Source organism: Amblyomma mixtum, chromosome 10 (genome assembly GCF_055824585.1).
Source record: "Amblyomma mixtum isolate Tamu chromosome 10, ASM5582458v1, whole genome shotgun sequence".
Taxonomy (NCBI): Eukaryota; Metazoa; Arthropoda; class Arachnida; order Ixodida; family Ixodidae; genus Amblyomma; species Amblyomma mixtum.
Window position 1 is genome coordinate 37,161,325 of NC_143021.1, and position 21,017 is coordinate 37,182,341.

General features: G+C 45.9%; 1 protein-coding gene across 1 annotated transcript in view; it reads left to right on the forward strand.

The window, feature by feature from the left end:
• The window catches only part of LOC149325588 (uncharacterized), a 73,428-nt gene that overhangs the window by 23,404 nt on the left and 29,007 nt on the right, over positions 1 to 21,017 (forward strand). Inside the window, exon 2 of the mRNA XM_089564345.1 lies at positions 14,997 to 15,100. Within this exon, the coding sequence (XP_089420471.1) occupies positions 14,997 to 15,100 (104 nt within the window). The remainder of the gene's footprint in view (positions 1 to 14,996; positions 15,101 to 21,017) is intronic.

The window sequence follows — 21,017 nt, forward strand, 5'->3', positions numbered from 1 at the left end:
GAGATGAACATGAAATCCTTCCGACCGCTTACGATCACATCTGTTATATACAGGCTGGCAATGCAGGCGGTGAAATTAAGAATGCAGTCGTGGGTGGAAGGTAATCGGATACTCGTAGAACTTCAGAACAGGTTCAGAGGGGTGAGGCGCTTAGATGATAGTGACAAGAAAATTGAAACAGCGCTAGAGAGCTGGACCCGAAAGAGGAGGATACAAACATGGCGCTGAACTTAAAACTGATCTATTTGAAGAAAGATCTCAATATATACCTACAAAAATGGGCACACGTGTGCACAGTAGTGCATCGAAGTTCCGATGAAAACTACAAAATGCCACAATAATCGCACGTAGCTATATATTGACATTGGCCTTCGCCCGTAAGTTGTCATCGAAGGCTCAGCCTGACGACAGACCAAGGTGTGCATCGGAGTGTGCTGACGCGGTAGCCAGTAGCAGGTGCCTTAACCATAGGTTTCGCTTGTTGGTGGATTTCTAGTGTGAGAGTCGTTTGTGCATCAGGCAATGCGACAATGAAGGCGTCTTTGTTGTACTTTCCGAGAAGCAATTTTCAGATAAATCATGTGAGGCCATAAGGAAACATTTTAGAGCGACTAGAAAGGATCCGGCACAGAATAAGAAAAATGTCGTTTCATTATTGAAAGGCTTTGGGCTTCTAAGTTTGCAAATAAGGTTAAGGATGCAGAGCATTCTGTGCTTGAAATCTTCTTTTCGGCTAAAATGCATAAGCCTGGCGTTCCATTTAGAGCGATAGTCTCAGTGTGTCAAACTTGGCAAGTAGTGGTATCGTCATACCTTAATAAACATTTGTCGTCACTCTCGGAGGCAGTTGTAAATTTTCTCTTGAAAGAGAACCCGGCTTAGTGCTCTGGGTTTGGCATAGACGTGGTCGATTTATTTTATTCTCTTCCCCATAATCAACTCCTGTATTGTGTGCATCTCAGAGCAAAATGATGAGTGCTTATTCCAAAATGATTGTGGCATTTCCATTGGGTCCTTCCTGGAACTTTTATCCTTTTATTTAGAGAACACCTATGTAATGTGGGAAGGTAAAGTTTTTAAGCAAAAGTCGGGCGTGTGTATTGGTGCCAAAATTGCCCCAGTTCATAGCAGCATTTTTCTAAGTTATGTTGACAGGAAAGGAGAGAGTGACTGAAATGGAAGGTACATTCGAAATTTTCGGTATGTGGACGGCTTCCTGGTTCTAGTTAGGTCTCTGGGTGCTGAATGTGTGCCTGAGGTACTTGATGTTTTTTCACGCCATGGGTCTGGATTGAGGTTTACACGCGAGATCCCTGTTCTTAGACCTGAGTTTGTCCTTCTTGTCAAACCATGTGTGCTGGTTCCAGGAGTGAAAAGCCTCTTGTAAACTTCGCGTCTTGGCTTGTGACATTCGGAATTGTAACAGGATGTATTGGTATGGCCATCAAAAAAATCTTGTATGCATCAGATGTTTAGTAGTCTTGCAGTCGATGTAGGGAGGCTGGGTATCCTGATTCCGTACTTGTGGCTGGTGCAGATAAGATTCTTAGAGCACTGAGGTGTTCGGGACAGCCCAAAGAAAGTGCTGACCGGGAAGGAAAAATTGTTGTCATGCCTTATGTGCACACATTGTTTTAAGGTTGTTTTTTCTGCTCCTCATAAGCTGGGTGCGTTAGGGGCAGCAGTTGAGAGAAATCAGGAAGGCGTCGAACGGAAGACTGTCTGCAAGGTGAACAAGTTCAATAATTGCAAGATGGGCGTTGTGTACCAAATTCCATTATCATGTGGTCGTACCTACATAGGCCAGACCGGCTGTTGTATTAGACTTATGTAGCATGCCAGTTCATTGCAGAAAAAAGACACGAACCTGGCCAGTCACTGCAGTGTGTGTAAATGCGTACCATTCTTTGACGACATAGAATTGTTATTTTTTCATAGTGACAAGTCTACCAGAAAAGTCGCCGAAGCATTCCACATCATCAGAAAATCAGAAACGGTTGCGTCAGCAAAACTTCTTTAGTTTTGTCAGCGAAAGAAATGAGATTGCTGCACAAAGGGTAGCTTGGCAGGCAGGTACAACACGTGCAATTATACAACACGGCAGGTACAACACGTGCAATTATCGTGGCATTTTGTAGTTTTTATGTGAACTTCAGTGTATAACTGTGCACACGTGTGCCCATTTTGGTAGGTATATACATATTGGCATCTTTCTTCAAATAAATTCAGTTGTAAGTTCAGTGCCGTGTTTAGTCTCCTCCTCTTTCTGGTTCTCTTGTCTGGCGCTGTTTGGATTTTCTTGCCATCATGAAACACCAACTCGCCCAATCTGCCGTCCCACTTAGATGATAGCCTATTCATGCTTACCCAATGCCTAGAAGTCAGAAAACAGACCTCTGTCTTTAGTCTTCCTGGACGTCAGAGGTGCATACGACACTGTGAACTGGGAACTCTTGTGGAACATTTTAAAAGATGAAGTGGTCATGAGTTAATCGATTTTATACGGGAAATCTAACAAGATAATAAAGTTGAAATGCCATGGGAAGGGGTAAAAAGTACCACAACTGTGGGGGTGCACAAAGGATTAACGCAAGGCTGTCCTCTATCACCGCTGCTGTTCATGCTTGGTGGGATAAATATGGAAAGAAGGGTAGAAGAAAGTAATCTAGGTTATAATCTGTCGTAACGATACAACTGATCAAGTGCTTAATACAAGGCCATGAAATACCCAGAGTAGCCGAATACAAATATCTCGGGATATGGCTAAACGAAGGGCATGCTGGGATAATGAAACATGGGGCATTATGGGGGTACAACAAATATGAAGTACAAAGAGGCATTGGGAAAGGAATCATGGTGCCGGGGCTTACTTTTGGAAATGTGGTTCTGGGCTTGAGGGGAGAAGTCCAGTCGAGATTAGACGTAAATCAGAGTAAATTGCGTTGTGGGGCTAGTTGATCCATTGCTTGGTTTATGGTTTATTGGGTGACATCAATTTATCAGAACATGGAATAGTGTTGCTACTGCAGAAACTCTAAGTGAGCTCGGCACCTGGCCCAGACCACATACCGGATTACGTTCTAAAGAACTGTGCTGCTTCTGTTGCACCGTTTTTAGTATATATCACTTTATACTGGCGCCTCACCTGATGATTGGAAAAGTGCCAGTGTGGTCCCCGTTTATAAAAGTGGCAACAAAACTGGCAACTGTAAACTACCTACCTCTTACAAGTGTAATATGTAAATTGTTAGAACTCATTTCTCACACCAGTTTAATTAGCCATCTTCAAGACAACTTTTTTTTTCCCCGTGCAGCATTTTTAGGAAGGGCTTTTCCTGCAATATGCAATTGATAGAATTCACACATGAAGTTGCCGTGTCAATTAACAATGGTAATCAGGTTGACTTTGTTTTTTTTGGATTTTCAAAGAGCGTTTTATTTGGCCACACACAATTTCCTGTTACTGAAGTTGTCTACAGTCAAAATTCCACGTGTCCTGCTGAAACGGCTGGAAGCATATCTTGTGGGGACCAAGCAACACATCACTGTCAAGGGGGCTGAGGCATTGGACATTGCAGTCCCCCAAGGATCAGTTTTAGGCCCTCTTCTGTTTTTGATATTTATAAATGAGATAGCTGGTCAGGTGTCTAGTGCATCTGCCGCGACGTCACTCCCATCCATTGCAGTCTGACCTCAGCTCTTGTCTTAGCATGGGGCAATGCTAAACTTTTCAAAATGCCGTGTTGTTCAATTCACAAACAAAAGCAACCTATAGCTACCCAACATTTTCTACCCAAGAGAAGCACCTCAGTTGTTTACCACATCGCTGCTAAATCTAGTTGTGTATTAAATTTTTTAAAGCGCAGTTTCAGGCAGCTGCCCTCTAAGTTGAAAGAGGCACACTCTTTTTGACAAATGCTTGTCCCATCTTAGAATATGGCTATGCGACTTGGGACCCTGAAACAAAAATGCTTACCGGCGAACTTGAGTGAATTCAGAAACATGCGGCACGATTTGTGTCCGCAAACTACGATATTACCCACAGCTCCTCTCTCTGGGGTGGCGCCTCGTGCAAGACAGACGGCTGAAGCTGTTACCTTTATAGGTGCCACAGGTTTGATGAAAGATGCATGCATTAAAGATCCCAGCCATGAGACCACACTAAGGAAGCTCACTCATTCTCTCCCAAAACAGTCCGTGATTGGAATAGATTGCCAGAGGAGGCCCTGTCACCATATCTACGTTTGGCAATACTTTGGCCTGTCTTTTCTTAAAATAGTATTTCTCTCACTGCTATGCATTTTGCCTTAGTGTGGAATTTCTAAACACAGTTTTTATCTACGAGCGACATGGTACCGTCTCATTTTAGCTGACTGTTTTCGGATAAGCCGGTACTGCATTTGAGTTTTAATTGCTCGCGTATGACAACCTAACTTTACCTTGCCTTCTTTTTTTTTACCCTCCCTTAGTACTTGTTGCCAGATTAGGATGTGTTGTATTGTTATATTTACTTGTGTTCTTTACTCTTTTCTACATAGTGTGTCATCTCTATGGAACTGTATTTTTTCCCTTGTATCCCCCCTACAATAATGCCCCCAACGGGCACTGTAGGTATCACATTGAAATAAATAACGTCCCGAAGCAAGCCAGGCCATGAGGGACGCCGTAGTGAAGGGTTTTTATTTTATTTATTTATTTCCACAATACTGCAGACCCTCATTTGGGTCCAGGCAGAGAGGGCAGAAAAACACATTCACACAACAGTGTAGCACATATACAATCTAAAATAGCTCACAAAGGGCGTTGTCAAAATCAACAGCCGATATCACTTGTAGAGGCAGGGCGTTCCATTCGTCAGTAGTTCTTGGGAAAAAAGAAAATTTAAAAGTATGCGCGAAGTATGGTGCTAAAGTGTGATTATGATGACGACGAGTTCTGCGCGTTTCTGAGAACTGCACATAGGGGGCTGGAGAGATGCCTAGTTTTCCATGGATGCGTTGGTGAAAGAAGGATAGGCGGGCTGTCTTGCGTCTGATGTGGAGAGGTTTAGTATCATTTGCTGCCATTAACGAAGATGGGGAATCAGTTCTGTTGTACTTATTAAAAAAACGTACTGCGTGCCTCTGTATTTTTTCTAATTCTCTTATGTCTTTTTTTGCATGTGGGTCCCAAACGATTTATTTTATTTATTTATTTACAAGTACTGCGTTCTCAAGGAGACCAAGCAGGTCGGCATGTGTTCAACATTTTCATTTCATTAACATCAAGTGATAAGTTACTCTCTTGTAATTCTTTGGGGGGGAGCAGCAAAAAGTGAACAAAAATGAACAAGTTCGCATTTCAGTTTTGCACAATAACGACCTCTGATATGATTCCAAAACTCTGATATGATTCCAAAAAATCTCTGATATGATTTCAAAACTTAGCAGGATTACTTTTTATGAATTGCGGGAGACATTCTGTGAAGTATCGTTTCTCATATTTGAAGAAAGTTCAGCCACAGGTTCTACTAAAAGATCTGTGTTTGGCTGTTTCGAACGCTTTAGGCACATGACTTTACGTTTGAGATGAATAATGTGGCAATTCATCCACGGATTCTTTTTCTTGACGCGTTTCTTCTTGTCTGGAATGAAATTGAGCTGACAAAATTCACAGTGCTCGTTGAAGGTAGCCCTCAAAACCGAGACACCTTCACCCAAAAGTCTGTCGAAAGCAATGTCTAAATAATCAAGTACTCATTCATCATTTGCACGTGAAAAGTCTTTTACAACTTTAAGCAAATTTTTGCATGGTTTATCACAAGAATAAAATATTAGAGAAACAAGTACCAGTCTGTGATCTGATATTCCCTCCAATACAGACGACATGTGCACAGAAAACAAGCGGCTGACAAATACCAAGTCTAAAACGGAACTGCTCATCCCTCGTACCCTTGTTGGCTCAGTTACAACTTGTTAGAGTGGGCGTGTGAACAGCATCGTGGCACGGTTGCTTGACAGCATGCGTTTGTTCATGCAGATAGCGGGATATCTTCAGATCTACATGGCATCGACCGCTCCAACAGACACCGCATGGATTGCTCCTGCACCTTATTGCTGTTATGCTGACCTGGCTTCACATGACCCGTCCTGGCAACCCTCTTGGACCGTGGCTTCTTCGCAGAAGTTCAGCTCATCGCCTACGACATCACCATTTCCTCTGGATATAAACGAACGCCAGCGGCCCGCGCCTTCCAGTGGGCGTGTGAACAGCATCGTGGCCCGGTTGCTTGACAGCATGCGTTTGTTCATGCAGATAGCGGGATATCTTCAGATCTACATGGCATCGACCGCTCCAACAGACACCGCATGGATTGCTCCTGCACCTTATTGCTGTTATGCTGACCTGGCTTCACATGACCCGTCCTGGCAACCCTCTTGGACCGTGGCTTCTTCGCAGAAGTTCAGCTCATCGCCTACGACATCACCATTTCCTCTGGATATAAAGGAACGCCAGCGGCCCGCGCCTTCCAGTGGGCGTGTGAACAGCATCGTGGCACGGTTGCTTGACAGCATGCGTTTGTTCATGCAGATAGCGGGATATCTTCAGATCTACATGGCATCGACCGCTCCAACAGACACCGCATGGATTGCTCCTGCACCTTATTGCTGTTATGCTGACCTGGCTTCATATGACCCGTCCTGGCAACCCTCTTGGACCGTGGCTCCTTCGCAGAAGTTCAGCTCATCGCCTACGACATCACCATTTCCTCTGGATATAAACAAACGCCAGCGGCCCGCGCCTTCCAGTGGGCGTGTGAACAGCATCGTGGCCCGGTTGCTTGACAGCATGCGTTTGTTCATGCAGATAGCGGGATATCTTCAGATCTACATGGCATCGACCGCTCCAACAGACACCGCATGGATTGCTCCTGCACCTTATTGCTGTTATGCTGACCTGGCTTCATATGACCCGTCCTGGCAACCCTCTTGGACCGTGGCTCCTTCGCAGAAGTTCAGCTCATCGCCTACGACATCACCATTTCCTCTGGATATAAACGAACGCCAGCGGCCCGCGCCTTCCAGTGGGCGTGTGAACAGCATCGTGGCACGGTTGCTTGACAGCATGCGTTTGTTCATGCAGGTTAGTAATGACGTTCCTATGTTTGCAAAGAAATCTAGCAATGTTTGTCTTGTGCTGTTCCCACGCCCACAAGTGCTATTAGGTTTGTTTGTACAGTCATTTGATGTGTGTGCTCAGCTGGTTCTGCAGTCGGGTGATGTCGAACTTAACCCTGGCCCTGGTATGCGTTCTAAGAACAGTGAAACGGATGACTCTGTACAGGAAAAGCTTAATGACGTGTTAACTTTACTACAGGACGTTAACTCACGCACTGCTAGAATGGAAACCGAACAGTTACGCTTAATTGCTTCCATATCTGAAATAAAAGAAAATCAGCAATCTATGAAAAAGAATATCTCCGATATCGATGCGAGGCTGTCGGCAGTTGAACTTCAAGCTTCTGCTTCTGACGAAGCTCGACAAGAGCTGCTGACCCTGCGCGAACTCGCTGATAACCTGATTAGCGAGAATGCCAAATTCCGGCTTAGTCAGTCACAGCTTGAAGACAGGCAGCGAAGAGACAATCTATTGTTTTTTGGCTTACGTGACAGTCCAACGGAAACATGGGAAGGAACGGAAGACGAGCTTTTGAGCGTTCTCTAACTGCTTCAGTCCGGCGCTTACGAAGGATGCGTTTGAACGTACCCATAGGATTGGTACATTTACGGATGATAAATGTCGCCCGGTCATCGTGAAGTTCTGCTCCTTTAAAGCAAAGCAACAAATTCTATCCCGGTCAGCCAAACTTAAAGATGAAGGTATCACCGTAAGTGAAGATTACTCATTGGAAACGCGTCAGGCCAGGAAAAAGCTGCTTCAATTCGCTAAGGGTCAGGACTCATTTTACAAGCTTAGGTACAACAAACTGTACATTAAGAGCAAATGCTACAGCTATAACCCTGCTCGCGACTGCGTTTTCATGGAAGCTAATCTTCGGGCATCACCAACCTCTCCTGATAGTAACTCAAGTCACGGTGTCGCTGCTTCGTCACATGCTGAGCAGACTGATCGATTGTCTCCTTCGCCAGTCCACAATCAGCAGTCAAATCACGGTACCTCTGGCTCGACCTACACGCCGTAGGGCTGCGCGAGGGGCAGTGGGCCGGTGTCCAATACTGGCAACTCGCTTTCTTTTCTTTTTTCCAACATACGAAGCTTACTACCCAAGCGCGATGAACTTAATCCTATCATTGATTCGTGTGATGCTGATGTCGTCTTACGAACCGAAACATGGCTTTCTTCGAAGATAGCGGACATTGAACTATTTGACTGCAAAAAACGCTATAACGTGTTTAGATCTGACGGAAGTGAGAGATGTGGAGGAGGTGTTTTAATACCTGTCGCGGATAACTTTGTAGCATCGCCTATTAATATTCCAACTAGCCTGGAACTGGTTTGGGTGGAACTTAGTGTACGTTTTAAGAGAATAATTTTGGGTATATGTTACCGTCCCCCGTCCTCTAGCCCAACATTCGTTGATTATTTGCATGATTCCCTTAACATGATCACTGTACAATTTCCGAGTACACCTATTGTCTTAGCTGGCGACTTTAACTACCCTAGTATCGTGTGGACTAGTACATCACCTTATCTCAGCTCTTTTTCTACTGAGTGTAAAAAGTTTTTGTCAACTTGTATGGATTTCAATCTTTCGCAGTTAGTCTCTAAAGCAGCATAGCATAGTGGGCGAGTTGGTATTGCATCTTTAAGGAACGAAACAGCGCAACTAAAACGAAGGACCAAGAAAAAGAGAGACACGAACACGCGCTGACTTACGGCTACTCTTGAAAATGAAAACAAAGAAAGAAAAAGTAGCTGAAAATGACACTGGAAGTAAGAACAAAGGGGTGGTAGTCCCATATGTGCATCGGCTGTCTCACAGATGGAAGAAGATAGCGGCGAAGTTTGGGGGCAAGGTCTTGTTTTCAGCGCCTAATAGGCTGAGCAAGGTTCCGGCGTCAGTGAAACGCAAAAAAGAAAACGGCAACGCCACAGAAGGGTGCGGAGTCCGTCATGCCACTCAGTTTGTGCAGTGCAGAGTTGGAGTCGTTTACAGGATTCCATTCTCGTGTGGCCATTTCTACGTGGGTCAAACAGGCAGGTGCCTGAACGAACGCCTTTTGGAACACGCTAATTCTTTGCGTGGCTCCGGTTCGTCAAAACTGGCTGCACATTGCAAATCTTGCCTATGCACTCCGTACTTTGACAACACTGTTGTGCTGTATCGCCATGAAGAACAACTGGTACGGGAAGTGGTAGAGGCGTATCATATCTGCACAGAAGGTGACTCTTGTGTGAGCAGCACTTCGATAGCCTTGTCTAAGCGCGAGATATATCTGTTGGAAAAGCGTGGGAGCCTGTAGGTGCTTACCTTTCGCCAATGGTTTTCCTTTCTTTTTATGTTAGTGGTTTGCGATGATGACGTGAGCCTGTGACGCCGCGATTAGAGATATGTGGTTTATATTTATATGTGGTTTTCCGATTAAAACAGTCAGTTGTAAGTCAGCGCGTGTTCGTGTCTCTTTTTCTTGGTCCTTCGTTTTAGTTGCGCTGTTTCGTTCCTTAAAGATAGTCTCTAAACCTACTAGAATTACTTTATCCTCATCGAATGTTTTAGATATTGTTCTAACTAACGTGCCTGATCTTATCCCTTCAATTTTTTTACCTACCTGGTCTCAGTGATCATTCTTTGCTGCATTTTGATGTACAAATTCCTGCGTGTATCCGAGTTAGTCAGACTAAACACATTAGAGATTATAAACGGGCTGACTTTAACGATACTAACTGCGAACTAGCTGGTTTTTTGGATGATTACTTACTAGGCTTTTCACAGCGTTCTCTTTGCGCTAACTGGGATTTGTTCAAGGATATCGTTGAACATCTCATTAACACTTTTGTACCATTAAGATCTTTGAAGTGCGATCGGGAATCACCTTGGTTTAATAATGTTTTAAAAAGACTCTCCAATAAAAAGAAGCGCTTGTTCCGCTCTGCGAAGTTGTTGAATTCTAAACAACGATGGGAGGCCTACTTTTCGGCAGCTGCAGAGTACAAAGGTGCGCTAAAAAACGCAAAGGACACATTTTTTAACCACACACTGCCTGCTATGCTGGTCAATAATCCTAAACAATTTTGGAATGCAGTTAACAAGAAAGACCCTTCCACAATACTACTTACTTCTTCTGATGGTGTTGCCTTTCCTCCATACGAATGTGCTTCTGTTCTAAACAATATATTTGCTGCGGCATTTTCTACCAATGTTTCTCTTGTTCATCGCGTGTGCCCTGTTTTTGATGCTCTTCCTATGGATCCAGTTACATTCGACGCGTCAGGCATCCAGTGCATCATAGAAAATCTTAAGGCTTCCTCTTCCTGCGGTGTTGACAACATTAATTCGAAGTTTTTAATTAATACAAAGTACTATTGTTCCATAATTCTTACTAAATTGTTTGAACAGTCCCTTGCAACAGGTTGTATTCCCAATGATTGGAAAATTGGGAAGGTGATTCCACTGCATAAGTCCGGAAGTAAACATTCTCCTGATAACTTTAGACCTATATCGCTCACTAGTATTCCGTGCAAGATCATGGAACACGTCATATATTCTCATCTCATCTCTTTTTTAGAATCTAACTCCTTTTTCAGCATTGCCCAGCATGGTTTTCGTAAGTCTTTTTCATGCGAAACTCAGCTAGTATGTTTCACACATGACCTTCATTGCATCCTTGACCACGGGTCTCAGGCAGATTGCATATTTTTGGACTTCTCGAAAGCGTTTGACACTGTTTCACATGAGCTTCTCTTTCTTAAATTAAGCAATCTTAACATAGACCCTAATGTCCTTGCATGGCTACAATGCTTTCTTTCTAACCGTTCACCATTCGTAACAGCGAACAATATAAACTCTCATTCTTTGCCTGTCCGTTCCGGCGTGCCTCAGGGGTCAGTTCTTGGGCCCCTCCTTTTTCTCATCTATATAAATGGCTTACCGGCTAACATTTCTTCTTCAATTAATCTTTTTGCCGATGATTGTGTTATTTACCGCAAAATTAAAGATGGTAATGATGTCTCTTGTCTTCAATCCCATATTAACAAGGTTCTTGACTGGTGTTTTACTTGGAACATGCAACTAAACATTAATAAGTGTAAACATGTACGCATTTCTCATCTCTCTAATGCCCCTTCTTCTTATCACATTAACAACGTGTCTCTCGAAACCGTGTCATGTTATAAATATCTGGGTGTTTACGTTTCTTGTAACCTGTCTTGGAAAACTCACGTTGAATACATAATAAATAACGCTGATCGCATGCTTAGGTACCTTCGCAGAAATTTCTCACGTTCATCTACTTCAATAAAATTATTACTTTATAAAACATTGGTACGGTCCAAGTTAGAATATGCTGCATCTGTCTGGAGCCCTGGCATCGATTCACTCGTTTCAGATTTGGAAGCTGTGCAGAACCGCGCATGCCGTTTCATTCTTTCTAATTATCACCGAACAAGCAGTGTTACCGCCATGAAATCAAGTTTGTCCCTACCACTTCTTTCCCACCGCAGATCAATAGCCTCATTGTGTCTTTTTCATAAAATTTGCCACAACAGCTTTCTCAACCCTAAGTTATTGTCAAGACCATGTTACATATCAGCACGCATTGATCACCGTCATAAAGTTGGAATCCCATCTTGTCACACCAAATGTTTTCATGACTCATTCATACCCCGAACTTGTGTCAGCTGGAATCACCTTCCCCACGACATCGCAGGTATTTCTGATAACAATGCATTTCGTAAAGTCCTTAATGTTTCTTTCTGAGTATGTGTCGTTTATTACTGTATAAAAATTGCCTTTCACTGTCTACACACTGTTTTAATATATCCCCACTGCATTCTAATCTCATTGCCTTCCTGTGTTTTCACTATTTATGTATTCCTGGTTTATATTTGTTTTCTCTCCTTGTTGTTGCTGTTTAGGTTGAATTTATGTATTCCCACTCCCCTCTGTAATGCCTTCGGGCCCTGAGGGTACAATAAATAAATAAAAAGTCATGAACAATCATTAGGTCTGAAATTAAGTCTGCATTTTCAGAAGTTTTAAAAGATCCAGTAGACCAATTCATGTTTGGAATATTAAAGTCTCCACAAATAATGATTTTACTGTCCCTAAATCCATGCATGTGATCCTGCAATTTGTGCATATAACTTGCGAGTATGTTTTTGCAGGCTAGTTGGTGCCTAAGCATTCTGTGTTTTTTTGCGCAAAAGACATGACACAAAAGAAACGAGGTAGACAGGACAAGCGCTTACTAACAACTCGGGTGTTTATTGACGGAACATTTGCTTAAATACAGCAGCTGCGCTTCTTTCCCTCTTCTTGTTTGGTAAGAGCAGCTGCTGTATTTAAGCAAATGTTCCGTCAATAAACACCCGAGCTGTTAGTAAGCGCTTGTCCTGTCTACCTCGTTTCTTTTGCGCAAAAAACCCAGAATGCTTGTGCATATAGTCAGTACCAGAATCTGGAGGCCTATACAGTGCGCCCAGAATGAAATTGTGATCAGCGTAATGAATTTCTGGAGCCCTCCACTACGGCGTCTCTCATAGCCTAGTCGCTTTGGGACGTTAAACCCCATAAACCAACCAACCAACCAACCGTAATTAACCTTTAGGAATAAACTTTCATGGCGGACATTTCAATCAGCGGATATATTTTCAATCAGCGGATATATTTCAGTCAGCGGATATATTTCAATTAGCGGATATTTCAACCACTTGGAGTTCCTTGACGGGCACTGACGTGCACGGGCAGGCCTGTAGAATTTCTCCTCCAAGGAAATTCAGCCGCCGCTGCCGGGATCGAACTCGTGTCTTTCGGGCCAGCAGCTGAGTGCCGTGACCACTGAAGGTGCACTGCATTCTCAGAGATCTTTTAGTGCACAAAAAAGACGACACGTGAAGTCGGGACAGAGCCCTACTTGCAACTGATTTTATTGGGAAAAAAATCAGTCGACTTATAGTGTACCCCTGGAGGGATGGACAGGCACATGCCAGGGCAACAGATCAAAACCAGAGAGGGCTCAGCTTGAGTTGCTGAGCATGAAATGTTGTGTGAAAGCACGGTTTTTTGCAGGTGGACACTGTACCTGAAAGTGTGGTTGAGGTGTCCACTGACCCAGGAAGCCACGCCTCTAACATTTTCATCGTCCGTTTCCCCATTTACGCCTATGCTCCAGTGCTGCATTTCTGCTTGTCCACCTAACTCTGTCACTGCCACCACATAGCTCGAAGCGCCAGTATTAGTTTGGTATTAGAGGATGAAGATGTGCAGTGCACAGCGTGTTGCAGTTTAACATGAGGCTAGGTGATGAAGTTGGCATCCCAGACCACAAGCAGACCCAACGGAATAGTGCTTTTGTGCAGAGAGAGGCTGGCAGCATAGCAGTCTCTCCTGTCATCATTCACACATCCTTCCAGAGATTGAGCACTCATCACAGGCAACCATTCAACTACATAGCTGGAAAGCAGCCACTCTTTCGTATTGTTCACTCTGTGCATGTTGGCAGAAATGCCGACAAATGTCTTACCTTTTCCTTGTGGTACCATGGAAAATAAGAAGATGGATGGTCACACCACTCAGAAGAGGCACTGTCAAAGCACTGGATGCGAGCAATAGAGAGGCACAGGGGATGGTGGACACAGAATGCATGCTGCAAAATCAGCGTGGGCAGCTGCAGTTTCAGTCAGCTTCCTACATTTGCCCCGATCGAGGCTTTCTCCTTGGGAAGTAAAGGAAGCTCACACAGAGAGAGACATTGCTGTGCACATGCTGCTTCAAAGGAGCGGCAGCCATGGAGTGTGATTTACTATTTAGCAGTGGACATGCGCTCATTGATAAGATGAGCAGATGCAGCCATGCGTTGATGCTAGATCATACTGCCATGTTTGTGCAGCTGATGTCAATGCTCTATGCTTCTGGCATCTCTCTCTCTCTCTCACTACCGCCACTTAGCTCAAAGTGCGCATATTAGTTTGGTATTAGCAGGTGTATTGCGCGAGTGTCTTAACACAAGGGGTGATTGGCTGCGGCGATAGCCTCTCGTGCAGTGGCCAGCAGTGCTGAACTGTTTGCATCACCACGTGCTCGAATCCCAGTCACGACAGTGTTTATTTGATTTCTTTTTACTTATATTTATTTATTTCACTTTGCACAAACCCACATGCATCACAAGGGGTTTACGCATCGGAGCAGGGCACAACCACCCCACCAATTCAAAGGGGAAGCTCCTGTCTTCCCCTTTGTCCCACATGCGAGCAGATAAAGCTCGTTTGCTCAGAAAGCCGTCAACGTCCTAGTTGTAGTAGTTGGCACAACGTGTCGGAAATAATCGGGGGCTGCGTAAAAACATTCATATCATGCCAACCGTTTGCCGCATAATATTCTGGATGATGTCACATGAGTCAGCGTTTCCTGCAGAATAAACTTACTAGTTAAGTTAGAGCCTAGCTCATAGCAGAGATTTGAACCGGTGACAACAAAAACTACCATGTGCTAAACTCTGTTACTGTGGCATTTTGTTTCCTAAAAAAAAAAATTTTAATTTATCCAAGGGCAAGGCACACTGAACAGGTGATGGGGTCCACTCTGAAAGCTGAAGCTTAAGCGTCCTTCTTCTTCTTTCTTCTTTCACTTCCTCCTTTATCTGTCCATTTCCTTTCCTCAAAAGTCAATTTTCATTTTTTTTTATTACGCATTCCATCCATCCCCACAAAGTGGCCACTGGGACTAGTCTCATTTTGAAGCCAAGATGTCCAGGTTACTTGCCCACTTCCTGGTGCAGTGGGAGCAGCTTGGCTGTTGTCCTTTTTTTAGTCTGTGCTGTCGGCTGCTGCTGGTGCAGGGTCATCGTCCCCCCAGGCGCAGCGCAGCTCCAGGCCCCAGTCCATGTGCGAGTGGCGCCACCTGGCCAGGGCCAGGACCGGCGGCAGCACCTGCGACTTTCCGGTCAGTGCTCATCGCTTGCTTACCGCCTATCTATGCACTTGCACTGCACAGCGCTCACTCTCGGGGAACCAGTGCGGGTGAAGTCGAGCGGACGACGTGGGCAGGGCGTGCAATGTGAAGGCAAGGGGATTCCCTCAAGGAGGGGATTGCCAGAGGAGGGGGCGGCAGAAAGTTAGCTGGGCAGATGAGATTAAGAAGGACAGGGATAATTAATTGGCACTGACCCCACCTTGCGCCAAACCAGATAAGCTGCACCGTCCTGATAAGCATCTCGAAAATTGTGCCAAATTGCTCCAGACTTGATGCTTTCAAATTGGGCGGCACCGTGCGCCAACTATGCAGGCTGGCATAGCCTTTGGTGTTGTGCCGTTTTTTTTTTCATTGCCTCCACGGAGAATTTTTTTTTCTTTTTATTTGTTGCTTAGACATTTGCCTAAGAAGGGGCTGAAGCTAAAGGCACGATGTTGCCTGACAGGGCCTCAGCCCCCTACTACATGATAAACAAACGTACAAATTACAAATTATAAAAGTCCGGTGGGCCAGTACAGAATAGTATCGTTGATAAGGAAGAAAAAAAAAACAAAATCAAAGAAAAGTAGGCACAAAAGTAAGCGCTGTACAGAGGAAAATACATACGGAAGAAAATACATACAGAGGAAAATATATACACACTCAGCAAAAAAAGACAGAAGCGCTTGACAAAAATTCGCATCATAAATGTACGATGAGTACATGAATAGGAAACAAAGACCAAGACATACATGAAACACTACATCAAATAACAAAGTTCTACTTAAGGCTTATATTAGCCAAATGAAACACAAGGCATTATTGACATATAAGCACAAACAAGAGTACAGAGATGCGAACACAGAATCAGTAACTGTGAAGAAAAAAAAAAGGACTACAACTTGCTTGCATAAGAAATTTTAGCGATTGCTATAGGTGACATCGCTACAGAGAAGAGCTCCCTTACATTCATTTTTGAAAGTGGAGAAGGGTTTGCTGTAATTAATATCTATATCTCTTGTATTGAGCATTCTGATAACTTGAAAAGACAGTGCTTGATGACCACAATTTGTCCTTATCCTCGGCATCTCTATTTTCGGGTCCCTGATAGCGTACAAGTTTACTCTTTCTGTGGATTTTCTTTCGTTCAAATTGCATAACCAACTAGCCCCGCAACGTGTTTTACTAAGTGATCTTTCTGTGGATGTGACATACAAACGATTTTTATGTATCCATTGTAGCAACTTAAAGTAGTATACCTTATCTGCGCTCAGCATATTGTATTTTTAAAAAAGTGGATGTGTTCTTAGTTCCCTTTTCTCGCCATGATAATTTTCGCATATGCGTAACACTTTCTTCTGTAAAGTAATTAATTTTTTGTATTTAGAATCAGTTGTGGTACCCCAGACTAAAATACCATAACTTATTCTAGAATAGAATAGCGAATAATATAGTGTCTGCTTCATCCAAGATGGAATCAAGTGCTGGAATCTGTAAAGACAACCAGTGACTTGTGATAAATCGGACTTAAGGTCGGTGAGGTCTATTGAAGTCCACTTATAACGAACAAAGTTTGCAGTAAGTGGACAAAAACAAATGTTGCAATACGGACTGCTATGGTGATTTTTTTTGTTATATGCATGCGCAAGCTTTCTTTAGACCTGCGAAGTTTTGATGCATGTTTTTGAGCCACTGTGCATTTCTTTCTTGCTAACAAAACCCGAGCAGCACTTGCATCGAGATGTGGGCCAATTGTTGTCCTCAGACTTGCATGTCTTTAGAATCTCTCTTTCATCGTCGGGACTCTGACTGGGATACCGATTAGGCCTAGTATGAGTGAAACGATCGAAGGCTGTAGCGTTGCAGTTGTGGTGCAGATATAAGGCGCGTTCGATTCACCTGCACCAGTTCTCTGAAGCGGTGCCGCTTTGCGAGTGTGCTGCTCCAGTTCAAGTGCAGCCGGGCACTGGCTGCCTCCAAAGCTGAGTGCAGGCCTGGCCGTCCGCTAGTCTTGGCATCGCCAGCAAAGTGCCACCCACTGCAACGGCCACCAGCATTCCAGACCGCGTGAAGAATTTCCGAACACAACATTGTGGGCTACCAGCCTCGATGCATGGGCACCTCACAGCGGCTGGTGCAATACGTGTGGGGCCCTTTGACTCAACGCCCCTGAGGTGTGCGCCCACCAGTGTGACTGTGATGGCCAGCAGGCGGGGCATGGTAATGTTTGCAGCGCAGAAGTGTGTACACACATGGTGTATGCGCACACGGGATGGCACAGCTCACTGTGCTGTATTACCTCAGGTAGTTACAGCCCTGATAAGCCCCACTCCTTATGAATCGGGAGGAGCACTCTTCTCGAGCAAACCTGAGGTGTGGCTATTCTAGGCTCCCATGGCGACTGCACTGAGTTTCCCTCTCTGCATTTTTTCAAATGAATGGCATCGTGCAGAGGGCACTGGTGAAACAAATGGCTGAGTGAGAACCAGTTCATGTAGTGCAGCTGAATCGAACGGAATGATAATTCGGTGGTATAATCCACACAGACAGATATGGCCATTTCCGCGTATATGGCACACTGCATCTACCAGAATTTATTGTCTTTGCTAACTATGGTATTCCTGTATACTGTTACAGTTTGGGTCAGAACAAGAAGACACCGAAACCCGTTTCTCCGGCCAACCGCTGACCACCGTCCTCCTGCCACTCTTTACCTCGAACACGCGCTGGCCCCCGCGCTTTGTCCTCCTGCTGCGGCACGGCCTCTTCCTCTTTGTCCGTTACATCTTTCCACCGGCCGGGGGGTGGAGGAGGGCCAAATGTGCCCGGACACACTCGGACACAAAAGCACAGACTACCCAGGGAATGGCAGAACAGAAATCCTAGTCCGGGGAGGCCGTCCGACTACCATGAGGTCCCGAAGCGATGCAGTCCCACGGGAGGCGGATCTCAATTCAGTGGGACCGGTGTTGCTGTGGGCGCTCTTCAAGGCGTTAGCCAAAAGCGACGGGAAGGTTTCTCTTCAGTGGCAAGGGCTCCAGTGATACGATGTCGCCGCACGTGAGGGGTGTGCCCTGCAAGCAGCTAGTGTCTGCTGCACCACGCACTCTCTGTTGTCTCTGTCTCAATTCTGCTGGCCACCGGCCTCCGAGCTCTGGACCTCGCGCAGGCACACATCAGGAATGTCGGGAGTGCAGGAAGAGCCTGCGACACGGTCCCGTTATGGGGTGGTACGCTGCTGTGAGGAAGGCTTGGAGACAGGAGTCATTGCAACCGACGAGCGGGGCCTGGTAGCCAAGTCGGGCTTATTGCGGGCTCCGGAGACATAGCGCTTCATGTGTGACACATGCTGCGGAAAAACGAGATGCACTGTCGCGTGGGTCATGCTTGGGCAGATCTTCGAGACGGTATGTCATGGGACCGAGCTGGGCCACAACACGATAAGGGCCGTGGTACTGGGGCAAAAGCTTTCCGGCGTGGCCAGTAGCGCGGATGGTGCGGCAAACGAGGAGAAAGTCGCCGGGTCGGAAGGAGGGGAGTGGTGGAGCGGCCTCATTGACCGCTTGTGCATGCGCATGAGCCGTGAGAATGTTGCGCTGGGCATCGAGGCTGGCGCAGCGAAGCCATTGGGTGGAGTCAGGTGGGATGCAGTAGGGTGGGACAGTCCCAGCTTTGTGTCGAGGAGGATGGAGGGCGTTCTGCTGCAGACGACGGAGAATGGCGCCACCTGTGTAGTTTCCTGCGCCGCAGTGTTGACAGCGAAAGTCTCAGCAGGAACAAAACGGTCCCAGTTTGTGTGGGGCGGAGTGGCGTAGGATGCAAGTTGAGGGTAGTGTGCAGCTCCCAAGTTTTAGGATGAGGACAAGGTGCGACCTCCACCAAATGTGATGGGACCCTTAGCTTCTCTCCGGCAGCCAGAACCTCTCATCCTGGTGATGCCTTACATTGTCTCCTGGTTTCTCCTCCAATCCTTCACCAGTTTGACTCCAATGCACTGACCAAAGTGCATACTGACACTAGCGGCGGGGGCCTGGGCACCGTTCTCGCCCAACGAAAATCGGGATTTACAGAATATGTTGTTGCTTACACCAGCCGCAGACTAACTAAAGTGGAATTTAACAATTCTGTGACTGAAAAGGAATGTCTAGCCATCATTTGGGTGCTAAGCAAATTTCACCCTTACGTGTACGGCCGCGCGTTTGACGTCGTCACAGACCATCACGCCCTGTGCTGGTTGTTCTCTCTCTGGCCATCTCGCCCGTTGGGCTATGCCTCTCGAGGAGTACATCATCTATGTGCACTGGACGCAAGCATTCCAGCGTGGGTACCCTCTGCCATTCACCACTCCCATGTTATCCCGCTTGGTCGTCATCTGTTCTCTTCACTTGACATTGCTGATACGCCAGCCGAGAAGCGGAAGGATCCTGGCCCCCCCTATCTTCGCCTGCCTGTCTTCTCTCCTCCATCAAACACCACTTTGCCATCCACGACCAACTTCTATACCTCTTCGACGGGCGGAAAGGGCTGCTGGTCATTCCCTGACATCTCTGTGCCTCATTTCACTCTGACCCCCCACACGTAAGCGTGTCGAAGACATATGCTCGTCTGCTGTACTATTGGCGCAGTATGTACCACTTTGTTTGTCACTTCGTCCGCCCATGTCAGTGACCACACATTGCAGCCATTGCCTTGCCCTGGCTGAGGAAGTTATCTCTATGGTCTGCTTCTGACCACTGCCGCTAACAGTCGCTGGGTGATCATTGCCATAGATGATCGGATGCATTATGTGGAAATGTCGCCTCTGCCTCAGTCGACGACGTTGGGTCCTTCACTGTCTCACTCTGCACCCCACCAGAACTGCTGAGTGATGTGCGCTTCTTTCCAATGCTGCTGAAGCCCAGAGGTGCAATATCATTCGTTGATCCACTGCAGCATACCACCCTCAAACTAACTGAGCGCTTCAGCCGCACTCTGAATTACATGCTCGCCATCTGTGTTGACACTCCAACTGGGGCCAGGTTCGTCCCTTTGTCACGCATGCCGGCCTGTTGGGGCCGGCGTGCGTCCACGTCTGCTATTCTCCACTGCAGCCCTGACTCCTCTGAAACTGCTTCCCTAGCCCGCATGTGCGCCGAAGAGCGCTGCCAGCTTGTTCGCCACTCAGCACACCGACCCTGCCCTGATGTATCTACCTGGCTGCCTCTGGGTCCCTTCCACCACTCCTGGTTTATTGACTAAACTGCTTTCCAGCTACTGCGGCCTTTATCGGGTCATTACACAAACCTCCCCAGTGAACTATATTGTTGATCGTCGTCACTGCAACTGCGAAACTGTACACATTGAGTGCCTTAAACTTTATTATTGACCCGCTCATTTTTTACGCCCTGTCGTAAGCCTCCAAGATGCCTTCTTCTTCTCCAGCGGGTGGGTATTGTAATGGATGAGACTGGCATCAGAGAGACAGCTGAGAAGACAAGGAGAAGCGGTGGCAGCGTCTCCGAGGATCACACAGAGCTTCTTCTGGCTCAGCAAGGAAGCCCTGGGATTGAACCCCCCCACATCACACTACGTGTGGCTCTGCCGATGACAGGATGGCAAGCCACCATGTGACTGGCTGAAAGGCACTTCACGCGTTGGTCCACTTCTCCTACTATCGAAGGTCAATTAAAAAAAAAAAAAGGAAGACGGGAGCCGGGACATTCATTCCAATTTAATGGGGAAGTCGGCCACACACGACAATAATTGCAAGTTTCAATAAAGAACGCTTGGAGCATGTAGATAAGTTCCCACGGGCGAGAGTGCACCTTTAACCCCTCGTGGCCCAGTGGTCCTTGCTTGTGTGACCCAGGTTGCCCTTGTGGACCGATGATTGCATCAATGGTCTGCTGGTGGGCAGTCTGCTGGTGGT